The sequence below is a fragment of the Parus major genome, chromosome 20 (genome assembly GCF_001522545.3).
Source record: "Parus major isolate Abel chromosome 20, Parus_major1.1, whole genome shotgun sequence".
In the NCBI taxonomy this organism is placed as follows: Eukaryota; Metazoa; Chordata; class Aves; order Passeriformes; family Paridae; genus Parus; species Parus major.
Genome location: NC_031788.1, coordinates 1,749,684 through 1,760,631, shown reverse-complemented (window position 1 = coordinate 1,760,631; position 10,948 = coordinate 1,749,684). Strand labels below are relative to the sequence as shown.

At 47.9% G+C, this 10,948-nt stretch overlaps 1 protein-coding gene across 2 annotated transcripts in view; it reads right to left on the bottom strand.

Annotated features, from left to right (window-relative positions):
• Positions 1-10,311, bottom strand: part of AHCY (adenosylhomocysteinase) — a 24,291-nt gene extending 13,980 nt beyond the window's left edge. The window contains exons 1-4 of one of the 2 annotated variants that reach the window (XM_015647752.2): positions 10,199-10,311; positions 8,345-8,535; positions 5,582-5,657; positions 3,671-3,823 (exon numbers count right to left, since the gene is read on the bottom strand). In XM_015647752.2, the coding sequence (XP_015503238.1) occupies positions 3,671-3,823; positions 5,582-5,657; positions 8,345-8,535; positions 10,199-10,226 (448 nt within the window). In that variant the 5' untranslated portion in view covers positions 10,227-10,311. The remainder of the gene's footprint in view (positions 1-3,670; positions 3,824-5,581; positions 5,658-8,344; positions 8,536-10,198) is intronic. The other variant, XM_015647754.2, reaches the window with a different exon arrangement.
• Between the last annotated feature and the right edge of the window lie 637 nt (positions 10,312-10,948).

The window sequence follows — 10,948 nt, the reverse complement described above, 5'->3', positions numbered from 1 at the left end:
CTCAGGCTCCTTTAGCTGAACAGATCAAGTGCCCTTAGCCCTCCTCACATGGCTCAAGGTCATTCACCATCCTTTGGACATTCTCTAATCGTTTAATGTTTTTCTTGTATTGCAGTGATCAAAACCACAGAATAATCAAGGTGAGGCTGCCCAAGCCCAGAGCAGGGCAAGACAAACCCCTCCCTTGACCAGCTGGTGATGTCCCTCATTATACAACTGGTCCTCCTGGCTCCAGGGCACTGCCCACTCATAGATGCCAAGTCTGGTCCAAAACCACCCTCACTCCTCAAAAAACCCAGCTGTGAGCTGGTTGAAGCCCAGCCAGAGAATTCTGCATGCAATTCAACATGGTTTTCGCAGCAGAACTTGGGACAGATTCTCCAGTGGAGCCTGAGACTGAGCCATGAGACCCTCCCATTCCTCCCCAGACCGCTCTGTGGCAAATGAGGGAAATGAGACCAACCGGACTAGAAGGTAAAAGGCTGATGAACTGGATTAGAGAAAGCTCCAGAGAGAGGTCACTGCAGCTTTTTAACACTTGAAGTGGGCTTACACGATGTGGACAGACTGTTGCAACAGGACAAGGGGGAATGGTTTTAAACTGAAATACAGTGATTCAGGCTAGATAGTAACACAGCTGCTTTTTTTTACAATGAGGTTAGCATATGCCCTGAGAAGTGCCACATGCCCTATCCCTGGGAACATTTAAAGGGCTCTGAGCAACCTGAGTTGAAGGTGTCCTGCCCATTGCAGGCAGGTTGGAATAGATGGCCTTTAAAAGGTCCCTCCCAACACAAACCATTCTGTGATTCTATGATTAGGCTGACTGATCCACTTCTATTTCAGCATAGAGCCCTCGACAGCCCCACTCCCCTGATGGTCACCTGCTGGTGATGCATGGGAATGCATTCAGGCTTTGGCATATTTAGGGCTTGCTAGGAGGAGACTTTCAAGTTCACAGTGCAGCCTTGTGCACAGTGAAATGGCTCCAAAAGCATCAGTTTCCAGAGCATCTGCCTGGGTCATGGACAGTCATGCCCTTGAAGGAAAGCTTTTGGAGGTCACATCAGGAACGTCCAGTTCAAACCTGCCCTCTCTCTTCCTGTGTATCTGGCAAATAGGAGACACTCCTCATCCTTCAAAGGCTCTCCAGAGGTAAGTCCTGAGCTTAGCAGATTTGTCTTTCCATGGCACTAAGCAGACCTCACATCCCATATGCCAACAGCTTCCCCTCCCCAGAGGCACCCCAGCAGTGCCCTGCTGTCATTTTCAGCTGGTCTAAACCACTCTGCAGCTGCTCCAAGCACTGCCTACACCACTCATGGTCAATGCCCGAGTGACTGGAGAGCAGAGAAGGGTCTGCAGCAAGGACAAGCTTGAATTAAACTGACACAGCCTTGCTAAATGCTCAGACTTGCTTTGCCCTGTATTTCTCACCTGATCAATGAATCACAAATGAGCCAATGTTCCCCACACATAGCTTTTGCACAGATGCCAGAGACCTCCTTTGCACAGATGACTTTCACCTTTGGTCAGTTGTTACTTTCCTCCTTTGTTCCTTTGTTTATCTTGGTGTTATGGGCATTTGGCTTAATGGAATAAGCCAACAGTACAAAGGCCATTCTCCCTAACTGCAGGCACACTTCAGAAGAGGGGAAGCTTACTGAGCAGGTCCACACACACAGGACCAAACTATTTAAATTAGAAGCAGCTGAAGTATGGAAGACAATTCCCTCTGAAATTAGCCCAGAAAACTTATGCAGCCTTTAAATGGAAAATGGCATTTTCAGCTGCCTCATGCCAAAATGTCTCCTGTGCTCACAATGTACACACTGTCCATGGTCTGCCAATGCCACTCTTGTTCCACCTCCACAGAGGTCAGATATCCCCACAAGCCCTTAGGATACATTAGCCTCTGTTAGCTGTAAGATACCAAAAATGGATGCTACACTGCTTCATTCAAGCAGACTTTGCAGCACAGGGCTAAGCACAGATCTCAGATTAAGAAGATCAGGACTAAGACTACTCTGTGAGTCCCATTCTGGAAGTCTTGCTATTTCCAAGGAGCAATGGACTGGAAGTTAAAACAGATCAAGTTTGCAATCCTCTACAGAAATCAGTCTTAATTTACTGAACTGCTGCAAGGAGCTTTTCAACTACAGCCGGTTTGGGAAGGGAAACACAAGTATTGCATCTTCCCTAGACTCCTTAAAACCCCAGAGTAAGAGTTATTTCCATGAATTCAGGAAGCAAACCCACACAGGGATGTTTTTTATCAGAGGCAGGCTACAGATGGACACCAAGACATTAGACAGTTCAAGAGCCATTGTCCTACTGCATTGTATTATGCCAGTCCCTCCCACATCAGGATCAAAAGACAAGTGAGAGGGTGAAAAGGGCTGGAGCGGAGAAAGAAGTACAACAGGAGGGCTGAAAGTATGAAAGGAGCTCAGCTCAAAGACCCTGGGAACAAGAACACCAACCAAGGTGTGCATGGCAGGGAAACAACCATGCAAAACAGAGAATGAACATGGAAAACTTTCTTTAGCCTCTGAAAAGACAATTAAGACAGAGGGATTATCAATTGTGGTATTCTTTGGCATCCGACAGGGGAAAAGCAAGAGGTCATGAGTATCACACAAAGGCAACCCAGAAACTGTAAGACCTTTGATGGAAGAGAGGCTAAGCAAAGACCAATAAAAAACTTTCATTACAGTTTAAATAACACAAAGATGTTGAGCGTTGGATTATGAGTGACATCAGGCTGAGGATGAAGGACAAAAGTGAGGCTTGTCACAGAGAAAGTTTCCCTCTTCCTGGTGCCCCTACCTGCAGCAGCACACAGAAGAGGAGCTCCCCTCACACAGCCCTATTCATAGCCTGCCACCTTCAGATTTTTTCCTCCGATCTTCCTGCTAAAGCAGAGCACAACTCAGAGGAGAGCTGATCCAGCAGACTTCTACAGCAACCTCCCCTCTACAAAAGCACCAACACACCCCACTGTATCACCCACCAATTTCCCTCACATCCCAGACCAAATGTGCCCTTTAACAATCCTGGGCACACATCTTGCTGCAGCACAGCTGATGGACACTGGCAGGGCTGAGGAGAGTCTGTCATACTTCACCAGGCACAGATCAACCTGCTCATGTCAAATTCCCTTCACATAAATCTTTTACATAAACACATGCTAGCAACACTACACTGCTAAGTTTTACTAATTTGCATGGAAAGCAAATCAAAGCAAGAGTCCCTGACTCCATCAGCATCTTCACTGACAAACTGAACGACCAGTTAAGGTAGAAAACTGCTCCTTTTCCACAGAAGGCTACAGGTAGTCACAACTTCATTCAGAACTGCACTAAGACAGCCCTCTTCCAGGAAGCTTTTGGTATGACATCAGAACTAGTGGTCATTCTCAGGTAATGGGCACAGTGAAACATGGCCAGGACAAATTAATGCAGCTTATGTGCTACAGAGCAAAGGTAGAAACAGCTCCTGCAGGTAAGAGATTCTGGTCTTGAACTGTAAGGAATTTTCACAGCCTGTTTGCACATGCCTGTCCCTCTTCCCCCACCCCTTTTTACACCAGCAGTGAATTCCTGCAGAAACACCCCCCCAAACATCCTCCCAGGCAGAATTGTGCCTGCCAAAACAAAACACAAGTCACCTTTCAGCAGCTGTGGGTATTTGGTATGAACTAGGTTGGTAAGATCTCCACCATCATCCAAAATCATGTTGAGGGGCTGCCCATCCTTGAAGTACAAGGTCTGCTCAATGCACCACAAGTATTCCTCATCTGTCTCCCCTTTCCAGGCAAACACTGCATGGGAACAAACACAAAACATTAGCCAGTTTCTTACTCAGCATGTAGTAAAGCAGCCAAAGGAAGATTTCATCAGCAGCTCCCAGCAGCAGCTGACAGACAGATGATTATCTGTGCCCACAGGGCAACAAAGACATTTGCACTGAAAAACAGACTTCAGAATAATCATTGTTTCAGATCACAAACAAGGTCAAAATTTTGAGACTTCATTACTTTCCTTATTCATCTTCCCTATTAAAAAGGAGAAGACAAAGCAAACTAAGAAAGACTCACATCCACAGCACCCCACTCACTAGAAATAGGCACCGGGCATATTGTTACAGATAAATGAAAACACAACTACAGGATTTTCTAGCACAGCAGAAAAGAGGGACCAGACTTCAGCATGAGCTAAGCAGTAGAATATAAACTCTTCAGCAACTCTGAATTTAAATTCCAGTCTCTAGCCCAGCACTAAAATCCAAGTTGAGGTGCCTCATCTGTTCTAACTGTAGTGTATTTCTATGCCAGTACAGCCCCAGCAACAGGTTGCCACCACTGGCATACTGCATCCACCAGGATTTATGTCTTTCCAGGCATCTGTACTGTCTTCACACTATACTCAATCCTAGACATACTCAACCACTCAAACACATATTGGGCACATTATTTACACACCCCAACACTTGGCTAAATTGTTATGTTTTCACTGTTTGCACAGAAAACTGACCTGAGCCATGAAGAGCCAATCATGCAGTTACCTATTCTGAAGTTATGTGTATCAGGATCTCATATTGAAGCCAAAGGACCACCCACCATTCCTCCACTGTTTCAAATTCAGTATGTGAAGTGCAAAAATAACAAAAAGAGCAAGTTCCAAAAACAAGGATACAAAGGGCAAATACTTTAACACTCAACCTGTAAATGGCTCTTCAGTTGAGTTTTGGGTGTTGAAAGCAGTGAGGAAGACAACCCAATGTCTAAAGAATCCCATGTGGCCCTTTGACATCCCACACCAGAGCCAATGCCTGAAGCTGGTAGCGCCAAAGGAGCTGATGAAGGGATCACTTTGTTGCCACAGAATGTGCCACAGCTAGGGAAAAACTTGTGGCAATAGATAATTATAATAGAAATGAGAGACGCCTCCCAAAGCAGACTTCCAGAAACCAGATTTAGCCTGTTCCAACAGCTGGGCTCAGGAAGTGCAGTTCCCAGCACTGAGGATTGCTTCCTTCAGCTGAGTTACACAGCCAACAGCTGCAGGTATTACACTGATCCGTGAGGAATTGCTCTTTATTGGAACATGACTGTAAGAAGATAGCAGCATCCTGATATAGCACTTAAGGGACATTAGGTAGGAACACAGCTAGGCTAATTCTAGAATAGAATTTAAATATCTTGGGTATTGACCCTGCCACTGTGACAGGGTGTAAGGCAGTTCCCTTACCTTTCCCAATCCCTATTTAGCACAGAGCTTGCTGGAAAGCACCAAACACCTCCAGCTACACACCCCTACAACCCACTCCATTTCATCACCCATCCCATCATCTTAATGAGCTCTAACACAGAGCCCAACAGCAGCCTTTGCTGGGAGACCTGTGCACAGGGTGATGCAACACAGCCTGAATCAAATGTCCTGGTTTGTAACAACCACTGCTTCGATGGGCTGTTTCTATCCTCTAGCATGTTCAGAGGAGCTTGATGTGTACACAGTTTGATTTAGCAGGAACAGGCAGTACAGCCCAACTCTGCCAAACCAGAACATGGAAAACTTACCAGGGATACCAGCTTTTGCAATAGCAGCTGCAGCGTGGTCCTGAGTGGAGAAAATGTTGCAACTTGACCATTGTACCTGGAAAATAACCAATTTTTGTTTGCTGAACAAAGTTCTGAGATATCTCTATCAAACACAGGAGTTAAAGAGGGGGCAAGAGCAGAAAGAAATTAGTGCGGATTCCTGCCTTTTTCAGTAGCTCTGCAAAGATAAGGTGAGAACTGTGTGTTTGACTAAATCAGGGAAAATAATGTCACATAGAGAGAATGAATTAGCTTTAGTTGTGCCATATATTCAGCTACCTCCTTGCTCACAAGCACTTCTCCCAGACAGCCAGAGCATACTCCAGATCTTCAGGGGTGCCCAACAGGGTGGGTTTGGGAAGTTTTGGTCAATAAAGGTCAGATTTTCCCAACACCCCTATAGCAAGTGCCCACAGAGTATGGACATGCAGCAACACACCTGCTGGCACTCACAAGAGTCAGAAATGCAGCTGAAACATTACATTCAACCCAGGCATTTTCTAAGATTATGCTTATCCACTTCCCCCTCTGTGCTCCACTCATGGGAGCCCTTCCAGCTGAGCTAATTGTTTTCCTCAGATTTCATAACTATGCTCAGGCACCTAGAAAAGCAACAGCATGTTGCTGAGTTGCACTGAAAAGGATCTGCACACCTACCAGCTCACAGCACCCAGAGCCACATACCCTCTTCTCCCCACAGGACTGAATGGCAGCTAGTTGCACATTCACTCATTACAGAGCTTGCATAGAGAGGGCAATGAGACACAGTCATCCAGCCTGTTTTCAGATACTCATCCCACTTGATCAAAAAATGACATTTCCAAGTAAAGGGTGCAGTAGGAAGCAGCCTACGCTACCAACACTTGTCATGAAAACACACCTGGAAGGAGCACAGGAAAACAGAACCCATAACCTAAAGCTGCACCCCCTCACCTGGGTTTTTCGCAAGCTCCCCCCATACCAGCAGAGATGACATCAGGAGGTGTCATGACATTCAAACTATACAAAATACCTATGTATTGTTTACACTTCAGACCTGTGGTAGTGACATAGAACCTAAAATAACTGGCACACCTGATGGGCTCAGACCCTAGTATTTACATCAAGGGTTATAGAAAGGATTATTTTTTGTTACAAATTCTTATTATTTATATTATAGAATTTATTCTTATTATATTACAGAACTTATACTCTGAAGTAGAGTATTTATTCTATTTGTTAATCCAGCCAAAAAACAGACACCAAGGTTACTATGCTGCAGTGAGCTACATCCTCATTACATGGGTATGATTTTATCAGTTTCATTCCTCCCTCCCTGGCACCAAAGTTCTGACAGAACAGATGAACCAAGGCCGAATCCAAACTCAAATTAAAGCCTAAATTAATCCACAGGCATCAGGTCAAGGAGTTAACACAGCAGCACACACCTTTAAAGGTACAACCACATCTTAGAGAAACCAAGTCTCTGCAGGTATGTCCCTGAATGACTTGAATGAATCCCATGTAACACTGACCTGAGGTTATGCTCTGCTTAAAGCAGCTTGGCAATGCTTAACTAATCACACAGCTACTTCCTAGGCCAGCAATACTGGATACATCCACCAAAAGGAGCAGCAAGAAGCTTCCCAAATTTCAACAGCTACTGCTTCCTTTTGAATCCTGCTGAGGGACAGGATTTTTTTCTTCCACAAAGAGTGGCTGGAACAAAGCCAGAACTGTACCTCCACATTGAAGCTCTCCTTCAGCAATGCACCATTTGGAACCACAGGACAGCTCTAAACAGGCTGGGGAACACCTGCACAGCAGCATGTGCCAGGCTGAGCTGGCACAGTGTCCATACCTGCCTTCTTCTATTTTTGAGGAAACACCTTCACTGCTACAGAGCAAATTCCTCCTCCCAATGCCTTTCAATCAGCATGACACTGTTCAATTCTTTACTGTTCCCAGAGAGGGATCCCACATAGGGCACCTCTGGGCAGCCAAACTGCAGGAAGAAGGAACTTCAGATCATACACATACCTAACAATCCATCAAAATTCCAGTCAGCTCCCTGCTCAGCATAAAAGCAACACAGATTTTGCTCAGATACCTGGCTTTCCTCATGCCCTGTACAGCTAACACTCAGCTGTGATGTCTGGAGTTCATTTAGCAAGTCAGGCATGGGATACAAGGCAGTAAATGGCTTCTATGTATCTCAGACTTTAATATGGATAAGAGTAACCGGTCCAGTCACACAAAAAATTCAGTGGAGACGCCCGTCCTCAATCCCTGAGCCACACTGCATCCCTGTTGTTTTCCTGCACAGCTCAAGAGCAGCATAAGCTCTCAGAAAACTTCACTAGATTTTGCTGACTTTACCAGAGCACTGTGGGGTTCTTAATACAGGCTAATCTGTGCTGGAGGCAGTCCCTAGAGCTGCAGCACGAGCAGCCACACCACTGCAAGCCCAAGCACAGCATGACTGTATGGGAGCAGCTGTGAGCACTGCCCAGGGCACAACAGGCACTCAAAGCTGAAGCATGTCCACAGGGAACACACATACCCCACACTCCAGGGGTGCCGAGGCCAGGCAACAAGCTTCTTGCTTAAGGAGAGAATACATAATCCATCCATGTGGAGATTACAGCCTCATCCAAAAAGTACAGACATTTGCCAGGATTCCATAAGGTGTTACATAAGCAGAAGCAGTGACCTGGCAGAGCGTTACCCAAGAGCTGAGGGAGAAACTCAGAGCCACATTACCTCAGCCCCCAGCACGATGAGGGTCTCTATGAGCACTGCTGTCTGTACTGTCATGTGGAGGCAGCCAGCGATGCGGGCACCTTTCAGGGGCTTGGATGAAGAGTACATCTCCCTCATCTTCATCAGCCCTGGCATCTCATTCTCTGCAATCTCAATGGCCTTGCGACCCCAGTCTGCAAGGCTGATGTCAGCTGCAAGAGAAGCAGAACAGATGTCAGAGTTTGACTAGCTGAGACCTTGGTATCTGTTCACACACTTGTGGGTAGGCCCTGGCTGTAACAGCTGAACAGAACACCCAGCAACAGCTGGGAGACAGAGCTGCAGAAAAAACAAACCCTAGGCCAGTTACTCCCTGCTTCTTCACTAAGGTACACAGGAGCTTAGTTTAATTTAGACCAAACCTAACAGCCCCTCTAAAAAAAAAAAAAGCATGCTACTGCAAGAGGGCATAAATCAACTGTGATCTAGCACATGGACATCCCAAGGCCCATGAATTCAGTAAGCCAGAGCCTTAAACACTTCTTGCAGACACTCCCCAAGAGTCCAAAACTTCCTATAGGGACTGGCTTCCATAGTATTGGCCTGCATGTGAGGGAGGGGTTGGTTGTAGCGGCTTCCCACACAGAGAATGCTCCCTAAGAGTGAACAAGGAGCTGAGCCCAGCTTATCTCTCCCCTCCTCACAGCAAAACTTCAGGTCCTTCCTCACTGGTCCTTCCCCCTTAGATCCACACAAATTATTTTAAGTGACCGTAATTACCTTAGCTACAGTCTACTTCTACTTTAGTAAAAAGGATCTACAGCAGAAAAGTCCAGCAAAAAATGAGCAAGAGAGACTTCTGACAGGCTCACTGCATTCACCATGGATGTTCAACCCCAGCCTTAAAAACACAAGGGTCAAGCAGAATGCCCAGCTGCATCAACTCTGCAGCACCAGCCAACACAGTGTCCTTCTTACTCAGTTTGAGATTCTTTGAAAGATTTCAGAAGTTCACCATTTGATTTTGGCCATACTCAGATGCTTTTCTGTCACCTACCTCGTGAACACAGACTGTTTAGAGCACTGGGAAACACCAGGATTCCGAGTCAGACTGCCAGGTTTAATACAGATATGCTAATTGCATTTTGCTGCAGAATGAAGCCTGAGGCCGCTGAAGCTATTGCACGTGCTAGAGCTGACTGGAACATAGCCTGTACACCACAGGGACTGAAAACTGCCTTAAAACAGTCAAGGAAAAGACCATGGAAACAAATACACTAAGAGGAGGTGGTTTAATCTTACCTCTGTTAAGGGCTTGGTAGCTTTACTAGGGCTGTTTAAAAAAATATCCTGCAGTATTTTAGGTCCAGAGCCTCCAGGGTAAATCATTTATGAATCTGAGCCTTACAGACTAATGTCCTTTTCCTTGAATGAAGCCTCCAAGGAACACCCAACTCTTTATAAAAGCTGGGGCTCTTTTTGGAGTTTCAGGTCTACAGAAATACCCGCCAAAACCTTCAGGGCGCATGACTCAAAAGTCCCAGGATGGGAAATTCACCTTCGGAGCTAAGCCTGTTCCCGCCAAGGGCTCTGAGCGGCAAGGGAGGGACGGGGCAGCCGGGCCGGCAGAGCGGCACAACGGCGAGCAGTAAGCCAGTGGTGCAGCGCGCCCGAGCCCCCTTCCCCCGCGGTGGCTCCCCCAGCGCACAGAGGGCTCAGGCCCGGCTCCGCCGCCGGCAGGACCCGCCGTCCTCTCCGCTGCGGCCGCATCGAGCGTGGCGCCGCGGCCGCCGAGGCCGCGCTCCCCCACACATGCTCGCCCCGGTTCGGGGGAGGCGTCGAGCCCCGCGGGGCCGTCCCGAGGCTCGCACTCACCCACTTTGTAGGGCAGCCGATCCGACATGGTGGAGCTGCGGGGCCGGCGGGCACAAGGAGGCGATAGTACCGCCGAGCGCGCTTTAAGTAGAGGCGGCGCCGCTTGCGTGAGGCGGGGCCGGGTTGCGCTTGGGCGCTGGGCCCGGGCGGCGCTTCCTCCGGGCCGGCCGCGGGCCCGCCTCCCCTGAGGGCAGCGAGAGCGTGGAGTCGGCGGGGCTGGGTCGTCCTCAGAACCTGCTCCGTCCCCAGAATTTGTCCCGTTCCCAGAACCTGCCCCTGGTACGGCCTCTGCAGCAGCGTCAGCCCCGTGCCCGAGTAGGCTCTGGCGGCCGCTGCACTCACCGCCAGCTATACTCCGGTGCCAGCACAGGAGCCGGTGTATAAATATCTGCAGGCATGGCTCAGAGTTCTGCTCCGTGGGACCTAGCAACGGAATAAGAGGCAATGGGCAGAAACTGAAGGGAGTTCCACCTGAACATGAGGAAGAACTTCTTTATTTTGCAAGTGACCACTCACTAGAACAGATTGCCCAGAGAGGCTGTGGACTCTCATTCACTGGAGATATTCCAGATCCGTGCTGTGGGATGACTCTGACTCAGGATGTGGGACCAGAAGCCCCAGCGTGGTCCCTTTCAGCCTCACCCATTCTGGGATTCTGTGATCCAGAGCCACATAAAGCTGCAGCAGGTCCCAGGGTAGTGCCAGGAACAGCCCAGATTCCCGATGCCAGGCCTGGCCCCGTGGGCACTG